General features: G+C 40.2%; 1 protein-coding gene across 3 annotated transcripts in view; it reads right to left on the bottom strand.

The window, feature by feature from the left end:
* Nucleotides 1–25755, bottom strand: part of SEC24B (SEC24 homolog B, COPII coat complex component) — a 120123-nt gene that overhangs the window by 83831 nt on the left and 10537 nt on the right. For all 3 annotated transcript variants that reach the window (XM_039468402.2, XM_039468403.2, XM_074396557.1), the window contains exon 2: nt 438–1184. In XM_039468402.2, coding sequence (XP_039324336.1) covers nt 438–1184 — 747 coding nt within the window. The remainder of the gene's footprint in view (nt 1–437; nt 1185–25755) is intronic.

The following is a 25755-nucleotide window of genomic DNA, read 5'->3' as shown; positions in this document are numbered from 1 at the left end:
TTGAGGAAACCAGTGCACTGCGGCAAGTCATCCTTCCTTCTAAGTTCGGCTCTGGCTAAAAAAACAAGGTTTTTAGCCTTGTCCCAAGGTTGAACTAGTATAAAAGAGAAAATAGTAGCCAACATATCCTCAAAATAGATCCTTCCATTTTGCCCTGTATCTCATTCACATTAAAGACAACAATTGCAGATATATAAAATATGTCAGTAAATACTGACTGATCATGTCAAGGAACAAAGCTAGACAAGGCAGATGGTTGGGTGGCTAACTGGGAATGTATGAGAAGGGTTCAAAGGGATGCTGCAAAAAAACAGAATTGAGCAAACTTTCAATTTTTCTATTAGGCAATACCACCTTTAATCTTCATGTAAATAATAACTTGATTGGGAATGCACGGATTATCAAACATGTTTTGGTTAACTTTTCATTTAACCTACCAGTAACTGTTGGGTTGTTGTTCACTATAGCCAGAGATCCCGTGTGGTTTCGGATGAGATTGTCTTGAGTCGATAGAAGGCCTGGAGCTGACCACGTTAGAGTATTGTATCCTGAAACACTTTGCTGCTGGTGGTGCTGTTGTGATGGTGGAGGTGGAAGTGGTGATGGATGGCTGATAGCTGTATTTTGACCAGAGAATGAATTATCTTTAACTGGCCTAACAGTCGGAGCATTCTGTGAGGTAAACATTTGCCCATATGTATCACCAGCAGGCAGAGAGGGATATGAAACACTAGGATACGCAGTATTAGAAACAGTTGACACAGCATAATGACCACAAGTAGAGGGAAATCCCTGAGAAGCAACAGAAGAGTTGGCAGAGTACATGGCTGGACTATTGTAGTGATTCACAAAAGAGGAGTATGGTTGGGAGGCACTCGTATGCAAATGGGATGCTGATGATGCAGCACCTTGAAAAGATCCTGGAGTGGATCCCACAATATGAGGGGCAGGAGGACCCCTGCTGTACATCTGCTGTGCTACCGGCTGTTGGTTTGCTGTGCTAGGAGTCACCACGTTTTGTGTTGGTACTGTATAGAGAGCAGAGTAGTAATCACCACACTGGGTATCCAATGGTAATGAGGTCATTTTCCCAGGTCCTTGAGAGTAATGTCCTGAGGGAGCAATATAGTTTTGATGATGCAATCCATATCCAGATGGAACCTGCATTTGATTCTGGGCTGGACCTGAAAAAGAAAAGCAAATATTTACAGGGACTAGTAAAGAGATAACTGATTTTTAAACATAGTCCCCATTTAAATGTTGACCCAATAACTTTCTTTTCCATAATCCCAACTTATCACAAAAGATATACACTGTTGGGAGAAATGACAGATACAGGCAAGGGGACGGAAGGCAGAAAACCACACTGCCATGTGTGTACCTATGCAACAATCTTGCATGTTCTTCACATGTACCCCAAAACCTAAAATGCAATTAAAAAAAAAAAAAAAAAAAAAAGATATACACTGTTATAGTCCCATTATGGTAGCCAGCCTCCAACAAGTCCCCAATGATCCCCACCTCCTATTACTCATATCCTTGTGTAGTCCTCCCTCCCAGTGTACCAGGACTGGTCTGTATGAACAATAGCATACTGCAGAGGTGATGACACGTCTCTCAGATCACTCAGTCTGAAAGAAGCAAGCTCCAAGCTGTGAACAACCTTATAAAGAAGCCCATGCAGTGAGGAACTTAACTCTGGCCAATAGCCAAAGAGAAACTAAGATCTGCCAACAACCACGACTGAGCTTTCAGGCAGATCCTTCAAACTCAGTAGAGCCTTGAGATTCAACTACAGCCTAGCTAACAGCTTATCTCATGAGAGACCCTCAACCAGAACCACCTAGCTAGGCTGCTCCTTCATGTCCCTGAGAAACCGTGAAATAAACTGTTGTTTTAAGTTGTTAAGTTTTGGGGATATTTTGTTATACAGCTATCAAACTAACATACCCAGCCTGGAAGAATAAACTTTTTTTTTTGAGATAGGGTCTTGCTCTGAAACCCAGGCTAGAGTGCAGTGGCATGATCACGGTTCACTACATTCTTGTTCTCCTGGGCTCAAGCAATCTTCTCACCTCAGCCTCCCAAGTAACTAGGATTACAGGCATGCACCATGGTGACCAACTAATTTTTACTTACTTATTTTCTACAGATACAGGATTTCACTGTGTTGCCCAGGCTGGTCTCCCATACACCAATGCCCAGCTAATGTTTTTAAATTTATTTTTTGTTGAGACAGGGTCTCACTGTGTGCCCAGGCTGGTCTTAAACCCCTGGACTCAAGTGATCCTCCTTCCTCAACCTCTCAAAATGCTGGGATTATAGGCGTGAGCCCCTGTACACAGTCAAAACTTTTAAAGTTTTTTTTTTCCCTAACTATAAAAGTAACAATACAACCACTGTAGAAAAAAATTCAAACAATGAAGAATATAAAGTAAAAATCTCTGCCTAGTAGCTTATATCCTATTTCTGAGATATAGTTACAGTTAATGGTTATATATCCTTTGTATATCCATGTATCTATGTAATGCACATGTAAGCATGTATATAATTTACTTGATTTTTTTTTTTTTGGGGGGGAGACGGAGTTTCGCTCTTGTTACCCAGGCTGGAGTGCAATGGCGCAATCTCAGCTCACCGCAACCTCCACCTCCTGGGTTCAGGCAATTCTCCTACCTCAGCCTCCTGAGTAGCTGGGATTACAGGCACGTGCCACCATGCCCAGCTAATTTTTTGTATTTTTAGTAGAGACGTGCGTTTCACCACGTTGACCAGGATGGTCTTGATCTCTTGACCTCGTGATCCACCCTCCTCGGCCTCACAAAGTGCTGGGATTACAGGCATAAGCCACCGCACCCGGCCAATTTACTTGATTTTTTAAACACATAAAAAGGATATTACAGTTTTGCAACTTGCTTTTTATTTTACTTAATATATGCTGAATATCCTTCCGTGTTACCATATATAAATCCTCATTATTCTTTAAAAAATTTACATACAGTACTTCATTGTAGAGATATAACATTATTTACCAAATCTCCATTGATGAATATTTATCTTGGGGGTGAAATGTAATTTATGAGGTCAACTTCCATGATGAAGCTATAAGACAAATTTCTAGAAGTCAAACTGGAAGTTCAAAAGGTTTATGTTTGACTGGGTGTGGTGGCTCAGGCCTGTAATCCCAGCACTTTAGGAAGCTGAGGTGGGTGGATCACCTGAGGTCAGGAGTTCGAGACCAGCATGGATAACACGATGAAACCCCGTCTCTACTAAAAATACAAAAATTAGCCGGGTGTGCTGGCAGACGCCTGTAATCCTAGCTACTTTTTTTGAGATGGAGTCTCGCTTTGTTGTCCAGGCTGGAGTGCAGTGGCATGATCTAGGCTCACTGCAAAACCAATTCTCCTGCCTCAGCTTCCTAAGTAGGCGGGATTACAGGTGTGTGCCACCATGCTGGCTAATTTTTGTATTTTTAGTAGAGATGGGGTTTCACCATGTTGGTCAGGCTGGTCTCAAACTCCTGATTTTGTGATCAGCCCGCCTCGGTGTCCCAAAGTGCTGGGATTACAGGCGTGAGCCATCATGCCCAGCGGCAAATATCTCCTAAAAAGTTTACCAATTTATACCTCCCATCAATAATGCTTTAGATTGCCTCATTGTCCCAACACTGAGTCTATTTCAACCTTTTCCAATCTGAAAAGTGAGAAACATTTTTGTTTACAGTAGCTAACTTTCAATGATGCTGAGACTCTCATTTGGGTATTTCTCTGCTGTTTGCTTTTCTTCTACAGCATTGTGATTTCCTTAGTAATTTTTAACTGTTCTCACAGAGTAGGAAATTAGCCTAATGTTATGTGCTGTAAGTATTCTCCCTGGGTTACTGTTACGTTTTGACTTTGTTCATGGTATCTTTTGCTACAGTTTCTTGATCATTATGTAGTAAAATTCTTTTTTATGCTTGACAGATTTTTAAATCATACTTAGTAGAGGTTTCTCCATTTCAAGATTATAAAACTATAAAACCATGTTTTATTCTAATGTTTTATACTTTTATATATTTACATCTTTGATAATAATGGCATATATTTATTTTATACCAACGAAATATTAATCCTAATATTAATCTTATTAATATTAATGTTATTAAATAACATGATATGCCACTCACTGTTCTAAATGCTTAACATATATTAACTTCTTTAATCCTCTAAAGCAAATAGTATTAAACCCATTTATCAGTAAGTTAAATGAGGCACAAAAGTTAGTATGTTTGACACAGTTACATGCGTAGGAACTAACTGGGCTGGAATCTGGCTCAAGTTCATGCTTTTAACCAACGATCTGTTGCCCCTCACTGCAAATGGCTAATTGTCCCAACAACAGAATTCTAGTCTTAGTTCTGATTACTTTTCTTTGGGTTTTGGGCAAATCTTAATTACCTTGGAATCTAGTTTTTCTGTCCTGTGGAAGGAAACAGGTACCAGTGCCATTCTCTCAAATGAAAGGATAATGTAACAGAAAACTAACAAGCCGTTTTAACTCCACTGACACAAATACACAAAGGAAGTGCCCTATACGCTTTGAAAGAATAATGTATTAAAATATTTGTTTATAAGCTGGGCGCGGTGGCTCAAGCCTGTAATCCCAGCACTTTGGGAGGCCGAGGCGGGTGGATCACGAGGTCAAGAGATCGAGACCATCCTGGTCAACATGGTGAAACCCTGTCTCTACTAAAAATACAAAAAATTAGCTGGGCATGGTGGCAACATGCCTGTAATCCCAGCTACTCAGGAGGCTGAGGCAGGAGAATTGCCTGAACCCAGGAGGCAGAGGTTGCGGTGAGCCGAGATCGCGCCATTGCACTCCAGCCTGGGTAATAAGAGCGAAACTCCGTCTCAAAAAAAAAAAAAAAAAAAAAAAAAATTTGTTTATAAAAGAGGTAAGAATGAAGTGTACATTTTCTAATTGTTTTAATTTCTACTAAATAATGCAATGGAATCTTCATTTCTGATCATGTAATTATATTCTATGGCCATCATAAAGATAACTTACACAGTCAAGCTGCAAGGGAAAAATATCATCTACGCTCCTCCTATAATTCCAAGAAGTATACAGAGAACCAAAATACTGATGATACTATTTTACCAGGTATACAGTTTACTTTTCTTACAGATTATTTTACATGGTCATAAATCATCTGAATTTATTTACTTAAGGAAATGAAGTCTATTAGAAATCTTTCATTAACACGACAAAAGTAAAATGTTGTCCTCCTTTCTCCTAAACACATTAAAAGATGGATATGCTACCTTTCACTATAGTGTCAGAAAACTCTCCATTAGTAAAATTTATCAATAAAAAGCCAAGTTAGATTTAGAGAAATCTGTTTAAATATCTACCCACTTAATGATTGACTTGGCATATCCATGCTATGTGATCTGAAAAGAAAGAAAGAATCATTATGTCCCAAGCATTCAAATGTCATTCTTTTAAAAATAACAAGAATGTTCTATCTGCTGAAATTTAACAAAAGTGAGTTACCCACCAGAATTAAGTCTATTTACTTTCTAGCCTATCAAAGAAAGATACTTACTCTGGGAAAACATGGGGGCAGGAATATCTAACATAACTAAGTGTATGTGGATGCTTACCATTTCTTACTTTACATCAAGATCTAAATGTTACAAATGCATAAAAAAAGTATCTGAAAGTAAAGAGATAAATGTATATCATTTTTAATATGTATTCAGTATTTTAAAATTACTTAGATATTTTGCTTTTTTTCTGTATGATTTCTTCTTTTTATTTATATATATTTTTTAAAGATGGGGTTTCACCATGTTGGTCAGGCTGATCTTGAATTCCCGACCTGAGGTGATCTGCCCGCCTTGGCCTCCAACCGCCTGCCTTGGCCTCCAAAGTGCTTGGATTACAGGCATGAACCACCACACCCAGCCTTTTTGTACTATTTCTTTAAAAATCACTGTGTATTTTACATTTAGAGTACTTCTCAATCTGATCAACCATATGTCAAGTACTCAATCAATAGCCATGTAGAGCTAGTGACCACCACACTGGACAGTGAAGTCTATAGCATATGTCTATGATTCCAGTTGTTTCTGCCTCTCATGACAGATTAAATTTTCAGCCCTCAGTAGTTTCTCCGTTTATTCTTTTCTAGTGTAGCTGCTTCAATTTCTTTCCATATTTTATTTAAGCTCTGTGGCTTCCAAATATTATATTCCAAGAAAGAATTATTTTTCTAAGAGTAGAGCAACACAGTGATTATGCACATATATACACATATTATGTTTAACTTATCTGAAGACAAAACTCCTGTAATTATTCCTCTGTGATCTTTCTTGGAATTCTGCAGCATGTATGAAAAGACTGCTGTTATTTTAATACTTCTAAAATAGAGATAAAAGTTGTAGAGGAGAAAAGAAATTTGTTATGCATAGAGTCAAACTTATGAAAAATAACTTTCTTATCACAAACGTGATAGTCATTGTTAAAAAAAAAAGAGAGAGAAAGTGATCAAATAAAAATCATCTGTAATCTTCCTGAGATAACCTCTGTTAACTTTCTGATATATATCCACCCAGAATTTTTTTTCATATGTATGTATAATTTAGTCAAGCAAAAGTTGGATTATAATGTACCTTTTTAAATGATTTCTTCATTTAGCATGATTCGAATATCTTCCCATAATTTTTAAGGTCTGAATAATATTCCATTACATAAATTTACCATATTTTAATCAATTTTCTATTTGCCATTTAGGTTTTCACTTTTTTTTTTTAACATAAACCACATAATTAATAGATCTGCAGATAAATTTTTGTGCTCATTCACTTTACTAAAAATAACTTCCTATCAGTTGCAATTGTTGGGTCAAGTCCCTAGCTGGCAGCTTAACTGTGCAGAAATGGGAGATGTCAAGATGCCCAGCAAAAAGGGAGGTAGTGAACAGAATTAAAGTGGGCCCAGAAGCTAAATTTGGCAAAGACTTCAAAGTCTTTATAAATATATCCCAAAAACGAAAAGAATATGTATTCTAAAAATAGGGGGGAAGTGTTTCCAGTTGAGTAAACAGAGGAGGGATATTATGAGAAATGAAAAGTATTTAAAAAATAAAATATTCGGCTGGGTACAGTGGCTCATGCTTGTAATCCCAGCACTTTGGGAGGCCAAGGCGGGTGGATCATGAGGTCAGAAGATCGAGACCATCCTGGCCAAAATGGTGAAACCTTGTCTCTAAAATTAAAAAAAAAAAAAAAAATTTAAAATATTCAAAATAAAACAAACAAATAGGCTAAATGGTCTCTACAGCATGGCAGAAGACTCAATGATCCTTGATGGAGTTGATCAACTTTGAAGACTGCTCAAGAAAATGATTCAATCTAAGAAACATAGAGAAAAAAAAGACTGAAGAAAAAGGAACAAAATTCATTTTCCCAGAGACCTGTGGGATAACACAAAGCAGTCTAACACTTGTATAATCAGTAAGCATGTAGTGGGCTAAAGAGTGCCCCCCCCCAAAAATATGTGCACATCCTAAATCTCCCAATCCTTTGAAAATTATATGGAAAAGAGTGATTATTGCCTTAAACGATGAAAGACATAATTAGGTTAAAGATCTTAAGAAGAGTCTCTGCTAGATTACTTGAGTGGGTTCTAAATGCAATCACATGTATCTTTATAAAATACACATACAGAAGAGAGGACATACACATAAACAGAGAGAAGGCAATATGAAGTTGAAGCACAGAGTGGATGTAGCCAAAAGTCAAGGAATGCCAAGAGTCAAACACAAGCGAGAGGAGTCAATGAACATATTCTCCCCTAACAGCCTACAGAAGGGAGTGTGACTGATATGGTTTAAATGTTTGCTTCTCCAAAACTCCTGTTGAAACTTCGTTGCCATTGTAACAGTATTTAGAGGCCGTGCCCTTATGAATATATTAATACCACTACTGCAGAAGTCAGACTGGTATAAAAGGGCTAGTCTCCTTTTCTCTGCCCCCATCTTTGTCCTCTGCCACGTGATGGTTTCTGCCATGATATGACAGAACAAGAAGGCCCTAGCCAGATGCTGGCACCTTGATCTTGGATTTCCTAGCCTCCAAAATTGTGAGAAGTAAATTTTCGTTCGTTATAAACTAGCCAGTCTCAGGTATTCTGTCATAGTAGCACAAAATGGACTAAGACAGCGGCCCTGAGAACATCTTAATCTCAGACTTCTGGTCTTCAGAACTGCAGAAACACACATTTCTCTTCAGACCTACAGAAATATACATTTCTATTGTTTTAAGTCACCTAGTTTGTAGCCATTTGTTTCAGCAGTTCTAAGAAATTAATAAAGATGTAGAACAGAAATTCTCAAAGTGTAGTATATAAAACCTTAGCAGTGCCAGAAACTCTTTGGGGAAAATCCATGAGTAAAAACTATTTTTATAATGGTACTATGATGATACTTGCCTTTTTCACTGTGTTGACAGTTGTACTACTGATACAAAGCAATGATGGCGGCAATGCAAACCCTGGGGCACAAACTGAAGCAGTGGCACTGAGGGAATGTTCTCTTTCCAGGTCCACAAGGGGGCGTAGTTTTAAGGGCAAGAACTTCCCAGAGTCACGCCCCCCTCCCATCTCAATCCATCCAGGAGATTTAACAGTTTTCATTTTCACCACGCAGGAAGAATCAAAAGTCAATCACTCCAGCAGAAGTTCTAAGGAACTTCTTTCATTGGCCAGGGGTCTTAAGGAAGGTGGGGGTTCCTTCTAGGTGAAAAGTCCCTCCACACCCCTTGGGACTCCATGTTTGGATCTCCTTCCATGAGCACTCTCTAGTGGAAGCTGTTTTTCTCTATCCTGGATTTTCCATCTGCAGTCCCCTTCCACACTCTCTCATGGAAGCCTGTCTTCCCCTCCTAAACCCCAACATAACATTTCCTCTCCTGGATTCCATCTTTCTGGATTCTCTCACTCAGTGTGAGAGGAGCTTTCCTTCTCTGGTTTTCCCCCTTTTCATTCAGTGTGAGAGTAGCTTTTCTTTCTCTCACTCAGTGTGAGTTAGCTGTTCCTGTCTCTCCTTTTTCTCCCTCTACCTAAATAAAATCACTTTTTACAACATTTCTAGAGTCCAGCATTTATTGAACACTGTACCGTGGTCTCCTTACCCATTCTTGGGGAGTGACTGACCAAGAACCTGGAGAAATGCCCTCTCAGGGGAACTGAGGGGGCACCCCTGAACCCCAATATCACAACACCAAGCAATACTACCTATTACTATATCCTTCACCACCATGCACTCACATGTATTTTTAAGCCAGAGGCCCTAAGAATGTCCTAAATAAAGCAGTAAAAATTATTAATTTTATTACTCTAAAAACAATCATCTCTGTGATAAAAACGGGAGTAAACGTAAAGGACTTTTATTGCACACTGAAGTATAAATGTTATCTTGAGGAAAAGTACTTGTTTAACTTGGCTATAAGCTCTAGCATTGAACAAAACTTCAGCAAATAGAATACAGCAATATACTAAAAGTAAAATACATCATGACCAAATGGGGTTCATATTAGGAATACAAGGCTGATTGAACATCTGAAATACATTCAATGTGATTCACCATATTAACAGACTTAAGAAGATAAACCAGGCCGGGCGTGGTGGCTCACGCCTGTAATCCCAGCACTTTGGGAAGCCGAGGCGGGTGGATCATGAGGTCAAGAGATCGAGACCATCCTGGTCAACACAGTGAAACCCCTCTCTACTAAAAATACAAAAAGTTAGCTGGGCATGGTGGCGCATGCCTGTAATCCCAGCTACTCAGGAGGCTGAGGCAGGAGAATTGCCTGAACCCAGGAGGCGGAGGTTGCAGTGAGCCGAGATCGTGCCATTGCACTCCAGCCTGGGTAACAAGAGCGAAACTCCGCCTAAAAAAAAAAAAAATAAGATAAACTTTATAATCACATCAATAGAAACAGAAATACACTAGATAAAAGTTGGCATCCATTCATGATGAAAACTGTCAATAAACTAGGAAGAGAAAGAAACTTTCTTAACCTTTAAGAACTATCTACTAAAAACCTATAGCAAACCATACTTAATGGTAAGAAACAGACTGCTTTCATCCTAACATTAATTACATGGAAGGCAAGATGTCCTTTCTCATCACTCCTATTCAATAATGTACAAGATCTAACAGCTATTTCAGTGAGGCAAGAAAAATAAATAAATAGCAGATAGACTGGAAAGGATTAAGTAAAACTGTCTTTATTTGCAGAATGACATGACTGTCTAAGTAGAAAATCTCAAGAAAATCTTCCCAAAAATGCCTGGAACTAATGACTATCAAGGTCATAGAATATAAGGTCAATATATAAGAAACGATTACGTCTCTAAAGATCAGTAACAAAGGGAATTAAGATTTTAAAAAACAGCATCATTTATAATAGCATAAAAAAAGAAGTACTTAGATATAAGTCTAATGAAGTATGTTCAGAATCTATATAAAGAAAACTACAAAACACTGCTGAAAGAAATCAAGGAGTTATAAAGACATGGAATGATATATCGTGTTCATGGATTAGAAGACTTGATATTATGATGTAACTTAAGTCAATTTTGATCTCTAGATTCCATGCAATCATAATAAAAAAAATGCCAGCCGGCTTTCTTTGCAGATATCAACAAGCTGATTCTAAAGTTTCTATGGACATGCAAAGTTATCAAAAACAATAACTGAAAAAGAACAAAGTTGGAGGACTCACATTACCCAATTTTTAAAGCTTACTTTATAGTTTACAACAATCAAGAAAGTGTGGTACTGGTGAAAGGACAGATACACAGAATGCAACAGTCTAGAAACAGACCCACAAAAACAGTCAACTGATTTTTGACTAAGGTGCCAAGGCAATGCAACTGAGGGGAGATAGTTCTTTCAACAAATTGTGCTGGGATAATTAAATATCCACGTGACAAAAGAAAAAAACCTCGGCATATACCTCTGATTTTAAACAAAAATTAAATCAAAACGATTCATAGGCCAGGCATGGTGACTCATGCCTGTAATTCCATATTTTGGGAGGCCAAGATGGGCGCATTACCTAAGGTCAGAAGTTCAAGACCAGCCTGGCCAATATGGCGAAACCCCATCTTTACCAAAAATACAAAATTAGCTACGCATGGTGGCACATGCCTGTAATCCCAGCTACTTGGGACGCTGAAGCAGGAGAATCGTTTGAACCTGGGAGGTGGAGGTTGCAGTGAGCCAAAATTGTGCCAGTGCACACCAGCCTGGGTGACAAGAGTGAAACTCTATCTCCAAAAAACCCAAAAAACAAAAAATGAATCATAATTTAATTGTAAATTAAACATTTAAGAGAAAATACAGATTTTTGAAAGGAATCTGGGATTTACAAGAAATTCTTATTATAGAGGCCAAAGGGGCAGCTCCCATTGGCCCTCTGAAGGTGTGCTGAAAAATCAACTTGCAAAAGGCAGATTAACAGGAAAAAAGACATAGAAATTTATTTAATGTGCAATACATGGGAGCTTTCAGAATGAGACCCAAAGACACAGAGGAAATTGTCCATTTTTACGCTTAGGTTCAACAAAGTATGGACAGCCATGCAGAAATATGTTTGGATAAAAAGGCTGTACAATCTAATGTGAATAGACGGGATGGGGAAACCCAGGAAGGCCTATGTATTTCGATTCATCTTGGCCTCTCTGAGCATACAATCTTTCCTTCTGCTTATGGAGCAGGACCCTCTCTGGAAGGAGGGTCTTATGACCTATACTCAAACAAGGTAGGTGAGATAATTTCTTTAAGGCCAGTTTTTACAGATAGAGCAGAGGAAAAGTTACAGTGATATTTTTAGGTTAATGGCTTGCTTTGGTGCAAAGCGGTTCTAGTTTCTATGACCTGCCTTGGGGAAGAGGGAATCTGGTTTCTACAGCTGGCCTAAGGGGAGAATGGGACTGAGAGACAGGAGGGCATCAGAAAGTCAGAGAAAAACTTTTGCTTCTGAGGCTACTTCTAAGACCTTTATTTTGGAGTTTTGTTCTCTCTCTCTCTTTTTCTTGGAGTTTTGTTCTTTCTTTTCTTTTTTCTTGGAGACAGAGTCTTGCTATGTCACCCAGGCTAGAGTGCAGTGCTGTGATCTCAGCTCACTGCAACCTCCACCTGAGGGTTCAAGTGATTCTCCTCCCTTAGTCTCCCTAGTAGCTGGAATTACAGGCACCCACCACCATACCTGGCTAATTTTTGCATTTTTAGTAGAGACAGGGTTTCGCCATGTTGGCCAGCCTGGTCTCGAACTCCCAGGCTCAGGCAATTCTCCTGCCTCGGCCTCCCAAAGTGTTGGGATCATAGGCATGAGCCACTGCGCCCAGCCTGAGGTTTTGTTTTCTGAGCCTCAACATTACCTATGATACTAAAAGCATAATCAGCAACAGAAAATATTGATAAAGTTGACTTTACCAAAATGAAAAAAAAAGTTTGCTCTGTGAAAGGAAGTAGGGAGATTAAAAGATAAAACACAGTTGGCCAGGCGTTGTGGCTCACGTCTATAATCCTACCACTTTGGGAGGCTGAGGTAGATGGATCACCTGAGGTTAGGAGCTACAGACTAGTCTGGCCAGCATGGTGAAACCCCATCACTACTAAAAATGCAAAAATTAACAGGGATGGTGGCATATGCCTGTAATCCCAGCTATTCAGGAGGTTGAGACAGGAGAATCGCTTGAACGCAAGAAGGTGGAGGCTGCAGTGAGATGAGCTCATGCCATTGCACTCCAGCCTGGGGGACAAGAGGGAAACTCTGTCTTAAAAAAGAAAAAAGACACGGTCAAAAAAATGTTTAGGAAAATTAAAACAATAACAGAAAGAAAATGTTTGCAAATCAGATATTCAATTAAAAAATTGTATCCAGAATACACTAAGAACTCTTAAAACTCAACAACAACAAAAAAATAGACAACCCGGGCCGGACGCGGTAGCTCACGCCTGTAATCCCAGCACTTTGGGAGGCCGAGGAGGGTGGATCACGAGGTCAAGAGATAGAGACCATCTTGGCCAACATGGTGAAACCCCGTTTCTACTAAAAATGCAAAAAATTAGCCGGACGTGGTGGCACATGCCTGTAATCCCAGCTACTTGGGAGGCTGAGACAGGAGAATTGCTTGAACCCAGGAGGCGGAGGTTGCGGTGAGCCAAGAATGCGCCATTGCACTCCAGCCTGGGCAACAAGAGTGAAACTCCGTCTCAAAAAAAAAAAAAAAAAATAGACAACCCAACCAAAAATTGGTAAAATACCTGAAAAGATAATCACCAAAAAAGATATATGAATGTAAAATAAATACATGAAAAGATGCTCATTATTAGGAAAATACAAAGTAAAAGTATGAGACACTATCAAAAACCGAAAATATCAACTGCTGGCAAAGAGAAACTTTCACTCATTGTTGGAGAGAATACCTAATAGTACAGCCACCCTGAAAAATAATTTGGCAATTTGTTATAAACTTAAGTATATATTTACTATGCATATATTTATTATAAATAGTCCCACTCTTATTTACCTAAGTGAGCTGCAAACTTGTGTTCATGCAAAAGCCAGTACATGAATGTTTAGAGCAGCTTTTTCTGTAACTACCAAACAGTGGAAACAGCCAAGATGTCTGACAACAGAGAAAGGGACAAATAATCATGGCACACACATACAACAGAATACTACTTAGCAATAAAAGGAAACAGAGTATCAATCTGTGCAGCTGGATGAATGAATGTAGCTATGTGAAAGAAGCCAGACCTCAAAAAAAAAAAATTGTTTTTAAAAGGAAAACAAAATAGAAAGAAGCCAGATCCAAAATGCTACATATTATATGGTTCCATTTATAGGACATTCAGAATAACAGGGATAGAGAACAGAGAAATGGCAGCCAGGGGCTGGTGAGAGGCACTGACTACAAAAGGATTTTTTTTTTCATGGTGATGGAACTGTCCCATATGGTACTGTGGTGGCATAACAGATAAATGATTACATGTGTTTATCTAAACCTAGAGAGCTGTACTCTATAAACAATAAAAGGAAATACATCATAAGCAAAGTTTCCTTAAAAAATAAACCAGGATATCAAGAAAACCTAGGCTACAATACAGACTGTGACAGATCAGTCTACTTGAATTACAAATGTCTAATAATCTAACTGAACGATGTTTAGGTTAATACAGATAAACAGATACAAAAATAATTACAGATGGGTTAGCATATACATACACATACTCACGTTTCCTAGCTCTGTCCACTTTGAGAGCCTAAAGCAGTGACACCCCAGTTGTAATAAGCATATCCAAGGCCTAATTCTTGGTTTCTAAATACCATCCTCCAATAAAAGAAATCAGAGTCTCTTGGACATAGGGCTGCTTTTCGTGTTGGAACAGGGCAAGTATAAGGTAAGAGTAACTTGTAGTGTCAGAAAGGAAGTACCCAAACAACAAAAGGATGGGGGAAAGGGACACAGAAGCCAACCTGAAAGAGCTCCCAATGGCCACAGCTAGAATAATCTGAGCAACAAAAATAAGTATCAATAGTATTGGCACTTTAGGAATTAAGGTAGGAGGATTGCTTGAGGGAAGGAATTTGAGACCAGCCTGGGCAACGTAGTGAGACTCCATCTCTTAAAAAAAAAAAAAAAAAAAACTTGGCTAGGCAGATGGCACCAGCTACTTGAGAGGATCGCTTGAGCCCGGGAGGTTAAGGCTGCAGCAAGCCATGAGTGCACCACTGCAGTCCAGCTTAGGCAATGGAGCAAGACCTTGTCTCTCTCTATATTTATATAGCATTAGATTATATCCCAAAAAATAAAATATTTGAGTTTATAATTACATACACGAATGATTGAATAAATTTTAAAATGGGATTAAAGGGGCAAATCTCCCTTATAAGAAACAGGGAGGAAGAATCAACATCGTGAAAATGGCCATACTGCCCAAAGTAATTTACAACTTCAACGCTATTCCCATCAAGCTACCAATGACCTTCTTCACAGAACTGGAAAAAAACACCTTAAACTTCATATGGAACCAAAAGAGAGCCTGCATAGCCAAGTCAATTCTAAGCAAAAAGAACAAAGAAGGAGGCATCACACTACCGGACTTCAAACTATACTACAAGGCTACAGTAATCAAAACAGCATGGTACTGGTACCAAAACAGAGATAGACCAATGGAACAGAACAGAGGCCTCAGAGGAAATACAACATACCCACAACCATCTGATCTTTGACAAACCTGACAAAAACAAGCAATGGGGAAAGGATTCTCTGTTTAATAAATGGTGTTGGGAAAACTGGCTAGCCATGTGCAGAAAGCAGAAACAGGACCCCTTCCTGACACCTTACACCAAAATTAACTCCAGATGGATTAAAGACTTAAACATCAGACCTAACACCATAAAAACCCTAAAAGAAAATCTAGGCAAAACCATTCAGGATAGCCGGGCGCGGTGGCTCAAGCCTGTAATCCCAGCACTTTGGGAGGCCAAGGCGGGTGGATCACGAGGTCAAGAGATCGAGACCATCCTGGTCAACATGGTGAAACCCCGTCTCTACTAAAAATACAAAACATTAGCTGGGCATGGTGGCGCGTGCCTGTAATCCCAGCTACTCAGGAGGCTGAGGCAGGAGAATTGCCTGAACCCAGGAGGCGGAGGTTGCGGTGAGCCGAGATCGCGCCATTGCACTCCAGCCTGGGTAACAAGAGCGAAACTCCGTCTCAAAAAAAAAAAAAAAAAAACCATTCAGGACATAGGCGTAGGCAAGGACTTCATGACCAAAACGCCAAAAGCAATGGCAACAAAAGCCAAAATAGACAAATGGGACCTAATCAAACTCCACAGCTTCTGCACGGCAAAAGAAACAGTCAGTAGAGTGAATCGGCAACCAACAGAATGGGAAAAAATTTTTGCAGTCTACCCATCTGATAAGGGGCTGATATCCAGAATTTACAAAGAACTAAAACAGATCTACAAGAAAAAAACAAACAAGCCCATTCAAAAATGGGTGAAGGATATGAACAGATACTTTACAAAAGAAGACATACAGGAGGTCAACAAACATATGAAAAAATGCTCATCATCATTGGTCATTAGAGAAATGTAAATCAAAACCACATTGAGATACCATCTCACACCAGTTAGAATGGCGATCATTAAAAAATCTGGAAACAACAGATGCTGGAGAGGATGTGGAGAAATATGAACACTTTTACACTGTTGGTAGGAATGTAAATTAATTCAACCATTGTGGAAGACAGTGTGGCGATTCCTCAATGACCTAAAAATAGGAATCCCATTTGACCCAGCAATCCCATTACTGGGTATATATCCAAAGGATTATAAATCATTCTACTATAAGGACACATGCACACGAATGTTCACTGCAGCATTGTTCACAATAGCAAAGACCTGGAACCAACCCAAATGCCCAACGATGATAGACTGGATAGGGAAAATGTGGTACATATACACCATGGAATTTTATGCAGCCATCAAAAACGATGAGTTCACGTCCTTTGTAGGGACATGGATGAACCTGGAAACCATCATTCTCAGCAAACTGACACAAGAGCAGAAAATCAAACACTGCATGTTCTCACTCATAGGCAGGTGTTGATCACTGAGAACACATGGACACAGGGAGGGGAGCACTACACACTGGGGTCCGTTGGGGGGAAACGGGGGAGGGGCGGGGGGGTGGGGAGGTGGGAAGAGATAGCATGGGGAGAAATGACAGATACAGGTGAGGGGACGGAAGGCAGAAAACCACGCTGCCAAGTGTTTACCTAAGCAACAATCTTGCATGTTCTTCACATGTACCCCAAAACCTAAAATGCAATTAAAAAAAAACAAAAACAAACAAACAAACAAAAAGAAACAGGGAAAGAGAACATTATCATTAGAAATCCATAGTAGCGGGCCGGGCGCGGTAGCTCAAGCCTGTAATCCCAGCACTTTGGGAGGCCGAGGCGGGTGGATCACGAGGTCGAGAGATCGAGACCATCCTGGTCAACATGGTGAAACCCCGTCTCTACTAAAAGTGCAAAAAATTAGCTGGGCATGGTGGCACGTGCCTGTAATCCCAGCTACTCAGGAGGCTGAGGCAGGAGAATTGCCTGAGCCCAGGAGGCGGATGCGGTGAGCCGAGATCGCGCCATTGCACTCCAGCCTGGGTAACTAGAGTGAAACTCCGTCTCAAAAAAAAAAAAAAAAAGAAAAGAAAAAAAGAAATCCATAGTAGCTGGTGCTGTGGCAAATATCTGTGGTCACAGCTACTGGGAAGGCTGAAGAGAGAAGATCCCTTGAGTCCAGGAGTTCTGGGCTATAATGTGTTATGCTGACTGGGTAACTACACTAAGTAGATACAGTGACCTCCTGGGAGCAGAGAACCACCAGGCTGCCTATGGAGGGGTAAACTGACAGAGGCAGGAAATAAAGCAAATCAAAATTCTCATGCTGATCAGTAGTGGGACTGCAACTGTAAATAGCCACTGTACTCCATCTTCAGCAACAGAGGAAGACTCCGGTTTTTTAAAAAGAAAAAAGAGGGGCCGGGTGCGGTGGCTCAAGCCTGTAATCCCAGCACTTTGGGAGGCCGAGGCGGGTGGATCACAAGGTCAAGAGATCGAGACCATCCTGGTCAACATGGTGAAACCCCGTCTCTACTAAACCGTTAAAAATACAAAAAATTAGCTGGGCATGGTGGCGCGTGCCTGTAATACCAGCTACTCAGGATACTGAGGCAGGAGAATTGCCTGAACCCAGGAGGCGGAGGTTGCAGTGAGCCAAGATCGAGCCATTGCACTCCAGCCTGGGTAACAAGAGTGAAACTCTGTCTCAAAAAAAAAAAAAAAAAAAGAGAAAGAAAAAAGAATTGCACAGTACTAATTGTTGCAGGTGAAAGCAAAGTTCATGAGTGAAATTTTAAGAAAAGAATGGTAGAACAACTTCAAAGTATCTGCCATAGAATATTTACTAATTACTGTGGTGATTTAAACATATGTCCACAAATCATTTGCTATACCTCACTGCAGGAGGTAGAGTTTAATTCCCATTCCCTTTTTCTCCCCCATTTTTAAGAGATAGGGTCTTGCTCTGTTACCTAGGCTGGACTACAATGGTATGATCATAGCTCACTGTAACCTTGAAGTCCTGGGGTCAAGCAAACCTCCCATTTCAGCCTCTAAAGTAGCTGGGACTACAGGCAAGGGCAACCACTCCCTGGTAATAATTTTACTTTGTTTGCAGAGATGAGGTCTACATTAGTCAGGCTGGTCTCGAACTCCTGGCCTCAAGTAAACTTTCTGCTTCAAAGTACTAAGATTACAGGTGAGAGCCACTGCATCCAGCTTCTCTTTCTTTTGAAAGTAGGTTGAAGTTAAGTGAATCACTCCTAATAGAGCATGAAAAAGAAAAAATAACTTTACAGAGGATGACCCTTGTAGACATCCTGCTAGTATGGACTGAATGTTTACACCCCCCAAATCTATGCTGAAGGCCAATCTGATGGTTTTAGGAGGTGGGGCCTTTGGGAAATAATTTACATTAGGTCACAAAGCCAGGACTCCCATGATAGAATGAGTGCCCTTATTAAAAGAAGAGAGAGATCTCTCCATGTGCACATACCAAGGCCAGGCCATGTGAGTATACAGTGACAAGATGAATAGAGGGCCCTCAGTAGAATATGACTATGCTGACACTCCGATCTCAAACTTCTAGCCTTCAGAACTGTTGTGAAAATAAATGTCTGGGCACAGTGGCTCATGCCTGCAATCCCAGCAATTTGGGAGGCTAAAGTGGGCAGATAATGCTTGAGTCCAAAGTTCAAGACTAGCCTGGGCAACAGGGCAAAACTGTCTCTACAAAAAACAGAAAAATTATCCAGGCATGGTGGTGTACTGGGAGGCGGAGGTGGGAGGATTGCTTGAGCCTGGGAGGTCAAGGCTTCAATGAGCCATGATGGAGTCACTATACTCCAGCCTAGGTGACAGTGAGACAGTGCCTCAAAAAAAGAAGAAATGTCTGTTAAGCCTCAGCCAATAGTGTTTCATTATAGCAGCCTGAGCTGACTAAGAAACCCTCTTAACCAAGTGCCCAAGGTTAACATGATGAGTAATAAAACAAGCTGGTATCATCTAAACCCTGAATTGACTCAATAAGAAGTATACTTCACCTGTGTGGTATTCTCACGAAAAATTCATACACCCAATCTAATCATGAGAAAGCATCAGCAAACTCAAAGTGAGGAACTGTCTACAAAATACCTAATCAGTACTCTTCAAACTGAGGAGGTCATAAAAAAAATAAAAATAAAAAGACAAGACTAAGAAACTGCCAGACTACAGGCTAAGGAGAAATGACAACTAAATGCAACATATCCTGAATTAAATCCTGGAACAGAAAAAAAAAAAAAAGACGTTAGTGTAAAAACTGGTGAAATATCAATAAAATTGGTAGTTTAGTTAAGTGTATTTCACTAATGTTAATTTCTTGATTTTGATAAATGTATCAAAGTTTTGGAAGATAGGCTGGGTGCCTACATGCCTGTAATCCCAGCACTTTGGGAGGCTAAAAAGGGCAGATTAATCAAGGTCCGGAGTTCGAGACCAGCCTGGGCAACATAGAGAAACCCCATCTCTACCAAAAACACAAAACACAAAAATTAGCGAGGCACGGTGGCAAGTGCCTGTCGTCTCCGATACTTGGGAGGCTGACTCAGGAGAATCTCTGGAACCCAGGAGGCAGAGGTTGCAGTGAGCCGACATCATGCCACTATAATCTAGCCTGGGCAAGAGAGTGAGACTCCTCAAAATAAGAAACAAACAAACACAGTTTTGTAAGTTATTAATGTTAGAGGAAGCTAACTGAAGGGTATTATATTTTCTGTACTATCTTTGCAACACTTCCATAAATCTAAAATTATTGCAAAGTTTTTAAACATCATTAGAAAAAGGTGCTGGAAATGATCTATTAATTGTTTGACACAATTTTGTAGACAAATGACCACACCAAATATAGCCAGGGTGATTTTCCTAAAACGCAGATCTGATATTGTTACTCCCTGGTTTGATGGCTTCTAATGGTTTCTCTTGCCATTAAAAAAAAACAAAAAAAACAAAAAACAAACAAACAAAAAACCAAATTCTTTAACATGGCCACTAAAACACATGTCCATATCCTAATCTCTGAAACTTGTGAATATGTTCGGATAATTGGCAAAGGGAAATTAAGCTGCACATGGCATTAAGGATGTAATCAGCTGACCTTAAAATAGGGTGCATGCGAGCCGGACGCGGTGGCTCAAGCCTGTAATCCCAGCACTTTGGGAGGCGGGGGCGGGTGGATCATGAGGTCAAGAGATCGAGACCATCCTGGTCAACATGGTGAAACCCCGTCTCTACTAAAAATACAAAAAAATTAGCTGGGCATGGTGGCACATGCCTGTAATCCCAGCTACTCAGGAGGCTGAGGCAGGAGAATTGCCTGAACCCAGGAGGCGGAGGTTGCGGTGAGCTGAGATCACGCCATTGCACTCCAGCCTGGGTAACAAGAGCAAAACTCCGTCTCAAAAAAAAAAAAAAAAAATAGAGTGCATGCTTGGTTACCTAGGTGAGACCAATATAATCAAAAGCATCCTCAAAAGCAGAACAGGCTGGGCGTGGTGGCTCAAGCGTGTAATCCCAGCATTTTGAGAGGCTGAGATGGGTGGACCATAATGTCAGGAGTTCAAGACCAGCTTCACCAACATGGTAAAACCCCATCTCTATTAAAAATACAAAAATTAGCTGGGCATGATGGCATACGCCTGTAGTTTCAGCTACTTGGGAGGCTGAGGTAGAAGAACTGCTTGAACCCAGGAGGCAGAGGTTGCAGTGAGCTGAGATCGAGCCACTGCACTCCAGCCTGGGCAACAGAGCTGGAGTGCTTCAAAAAACAAACAAAAAAAGCAAAACAGGGAAGAGAGTCAGAGGGAGATGTGACAACAGAAGAATCCTCAGGGAGATGCAATGTTGCTGGCTTTAAACATGGAGAAAGTAGGCCATGAGCCAAGGAATGTGGGCAGCATCTAGAAGTTGGCTGAAAAAGGCAAGAAATTAATTCTCCCTTAGATTCTCTAGAAGGAAATGCAGCCCTGTAGACGCCTTGATTTTAGCTCAGGTAGACTTCTAACTTTTAGAAGTTCATGTTGTTTTAAGTCACCAATTTGTGGCAATTTGTTACAGCAGTAAACAGAAAACAATGCAAAGACTCTCCTTGCTTCTCACTCCTGCTTTACCACTCACCTCTTCACACAATTAATTTTGAAGAGGTATGCCTAAATATACCAGTATGCTGCAAGTCTTCCATATGCCTCTGCCAACATTTGATCAATAAATAAAATTTAATTTTGCTACATTTCAGATGCCTACTGATATGGTCAAATCAAACAGAATGCTGAGCTGCTGGGAAACAATACAGCTTGCCACAAAAAAGCAAAGACGAAACTGTACAACATCAAGTAAGATTGTATGCTTGAGTTTTGCCTCAAGAGGCCCTAAAAGAGGTTCATCAGGGCAGAAGATGGTTTTACTTTAAGCTGTCTTTTAAAAGGTTTCTGAAGGGAATCAAGTGAATATATGTTATTTTGAAACCTTTTTCTTAATACAAGGGTTCAAAGTGTAATTCCTTTAAGAAGGTCACCAAAAATGTTAGCACTCTGAGTATGAAAAGGCTGGAATCACTGTTCTATACACATCCTTATCACACTACATTTTTTTCAAGTCATATTTCCTCACCTCTCAGTCTTCAGATAGGCTTTTCCCTTTACCTGGAACCTTCCAAAAGACCCTCTTCTGCTTCAACTGACCAATTCTTTTTTTATTATTATTTGAGATGGAGTCTCACTCTGTTGCCTGGGCTGGAGTGCAATAGCGCAGTATCAGCTCACTGGAACCTCTGCCTCCCAGATTCAAGAGATTCTCCTGCCTCAGCCTCCCGAGTAGCTTAGGATTACAGGTCCCCACCACTATGCCTGGCTAATTTTTGTATTTTTAGTATAGACAGGGTTTCAACACATTGGTCAGGCTGGTCTTGAACTCCCAACCTCAGGTGATCTGCCTACCTCAGCCTCCCAAAGTGCTGGGATTACAGGCGTGAGCCACCATGCCCAGCCCATCTGACCAATTCTTAACTTATTCTTCAGATCTCAGCTCAGCTCTGCCTCTAGGAAAAAATCTCTAATCCTACAAGTGAATGCATGCCATTACATAATGCTGCTTCCACAGTAGTCTGGACCCCTATGACAGAACTTCACATGGAAGTGTAACTGTAACTGTCTAATTGTAAATTCTGCAAGTGAAAAAATTGAGTCTAGTTTGCTCTTAGCTCTATCCTATCCCCAAAGCATAGTGTAACAGCTGGCTCATGGAAACTATTACTGTATTTTTATAAAATGAAGTCTAGTAAACAATCAAGTATTTCTGCGTCAGGCACTTATCACAATGTATCACTAAGGAATACTATATGCTACTTAAAAACAAAGAACAAGTAACTTCAAAAGCTTTCACTATGTAAAATAACTTATACCATAATACAAAAACAAACAGGTCTTTTTTCTACTTTGGCATTTTACATTTTTTACTCTGTTCAAGTATAAGAACAGTGTTCATAACAAAAAGAATGCCAGGGTTTGTGTATTAAAAAATAAATAAAAAACAAAAATAAATAAAAATCTATTGTATTTCATTACATCTAAGGTGTGTTTTGATACTGCCACTTTTTTTTTTTTATCTTAACAGGTATATTTTCTACTGCTACTATAACAAACCACAACAAAGTCAGTGTTTACAACAACACAAACTTATTCTCTCACAGTAGTGAAGGTCAGAAGTCCAAAATCAGTTTCACTGGGCTACAGTCAGTGTTAAGGGTCAGGGCTGGTTTCCCCCAGACACTCTGAAGAGAGAACCCATTTCCTTGCCTTCTCCATCTTCTAGTGGCCACTGGTATTCCATGGCTTGTGGCCCCCTCCTCCATCTCCATAGAGTGCTTCCTCCTCCAGAAGCACTCTTACTTCTGCTTCTGTCTGCACATTACCTTTGCTGCTGGCTCTGACTTGTCCTGTGTCTCTCTAATAAACTGTTGTGATTATAACAGGCGTATCATCAAGTTCCAAGAAAATTCCATCTCAAAATCATTAACTTAAATCACAACCACAATGGTTTCAGGGATTAGGACATGGACACAGCTGGGGACCCATTATTCACCCTACCACAGCAGGTTCAATGGCAGATATTCACACAACTACATCATGACTTCCACTTTATGGAAAGCAAGTTGAAAATTCCAGTGATTTGGCCGGGCACGGTGGCTCACACCTGTAATCCCAACACTTTGGGAGGCTGAGGCCGGTGAATCACAAGGTCAGTAGTTCGAGATCAGCCTGGCCAACATGGCAAAACCCCATCTCTACTAAAATTACAAAAATTAGCCGGGCACGGTGGTGCACGTCTGTAATCCTAGCTACTCGGGAGGCTGAGGCAGGAGAATTGCTTGAACTCAGAAGGCGGAGGTGGCAGTGAGCCAAGACAGTGCCTGACAAGAGCAAGACTCCATCTCAAAATAAATAAATAAGTACATAAAATCCCAGTTATTCTAAAATGAACCCCAATTTCAGAGGTAGAAATGTAAAAAAAAAAAAAAAAAAAAAAGGCATTTTAGAATTAATAATTGGTTTGATTATTGCATCAACTAAATACCCCAAAACAGTGCCTTTCAAATAATCATTGAAAAACTAAAAAATGGGCTGGGCATGGTGGCTTATGCCTGTGATCCCAGTACTTTCAGAGGTTGAGGCAAGGAGATTGCTTGCATCCATGAGTTTGAGACCAGCCCAGGCAACAAAGTGAGACCACATCTCTAAAAGAATGAAATAAAAAATTAGGCAGGTGTGGTGGCTTGTGCCTGTAGTCCCAGCTACTTGGGAAGCTGAGGTGCTAGGCTCACTTCAGCCCCGCTGGTCGAGGCTGCAGTCAGCCACTGAGCCACTGCAGCCTCGACCGGCTGGGCTGAAGTGAGTCAGGGAGCCAAGACTGCACCACTGCACTCCAGCCTGGGTGACAGAGTGAGACCCTGTCTTGAAAAATAAATAAAATAACAAAAATAATAAAGAAAGAAAACAAAAATTTTAAAACGGCCAGACATAGTGGTTCATGCTTGTAATCCCAACACTTTGGAAGGCTGAGGCAGCAGACTGCTTGAGTCCAGGAGTTCAAGACCAGCCTGGGCCACACAGCGAAACTCCATCTCTACAAAAATTACACAATATTAGGCAGGTGTCGTGGTATACACCTCTAGTCTCAGCTACTCAGGGGGCTGAGGTGGGAAGATCACATGATCCTTGGAGATCAAGGCTGCACTGAGCAGTGATTGTGCCACTGTAATCCAGCTTGGGTTGACAGAGTGAGACCCTGCATAAAAACAAAACAAAAAAACAAACAAATAAAACTTAAAAAATTCAGTTTTTATATAATCTCGAAAGAATTTTTATATTCTTAGTGTCAAGTGAAGTATGTTAAATAAAAAAAGGAAACAAATGATACTAACACAGTACCTACTCCCTGGTACCAATCTGAATGGAGAAATAAAAGATTTTTAACAAATGGTCCATAATCTTTTTGATACAGCTGCTCAACTGGTCAGCCTGACTGATACAGCCTATGATTTTCTATATGCCCACCTCAGCAAGACTAAATTAGCACAAGATCTACCCTAAGGATGTATCTCTCAGTAACATAATCTTTCAGACACTAGATTCTCACTAAAGGAAAACTGATTCTCTTCCTGCTTCAAGCAAACATAACATGAAAATTAAAATTTATAAAACAAACATTTCATGCAAATCTAGTCCCTATACCAAAAAAAAAAAAAAAAAAAAAAAAAAAAAAAATCACAGGATCTTTCTAGGGCATGCATATGAAATAGGATTTGGTTTGAAAAATTCTCTGACCTCTCTTCATTCCACTTCTACTTTCCTCTAATTCACTAACGCCACCAGAGTACTTTTTAACATTCCTTTCCACACAATTTTCAGTGGCTCTTCTTTGATCCAAATGAAGTATAATCTTCTTAGGACAACTTCCAGGAACCTCCATTAACAGCCCCAACATACTTGTAAAACCTAGTCTTTCTTTTTTTTTTTTTTTTTGAGGTGGAGTTTTGCTCTTGTTGTTCAGGATGGAGTGCAATGGCATGATCTTGGCTCACGGCAACCTCCACCTCCCAGGTTCCAGCAATTCTCCTTCCTCAGCCTCCTGAGTAGCTCAGATTACATGTGCCCACTACTACACCCAGCTAATATTTGTATTGTTAGTAGAGACGGCGTTTTACCATGTTGGCCAGGCTGGTCTCAAACTCCTGACCTCAGATGATGTACTCACCTCGGCCTCCCAAAGTGCTGGAATTACAGGCATGAGCCACCGGGCCCTGCTAAAACTATTCTTTCATTACTCTCTCTCCCTTGTACCCCTCTACTGCTCAAAGTACATTTTTTAAATTCCTTACCTTTGATTCGTGCATTTTTACCTGACAATTCAAAATGTGTCCATCATTTTAGATACAGCTGAAGTTCTACCTAACTTCTTCCCTTAAGATTCTCTATTACTTTAACCAAAAAGAACTGTTCCCTCTTCAGAACTCTCAGCAG

The sequence above is a fragment of the Saimiri boliviensis genome, chromosome 3 (genome assembly GCF_048565385.1).
Source record: "Saimiri boliviensis isolate mSaiBol1 chromosome 3, mSaiBol1.pri, whole genome shotgun sequence".
Classification (NCBI taxonomy): Eukaryota; Metazoa; Chordata; class Mammalia; order Primates; family Cebidae; genus Saimiri; species Saimiri boliviensis.
Note: the sequence above shows the minus strand (reverse complement) of the source record. Positions and strands in the feature narration are given on the sequence as shown.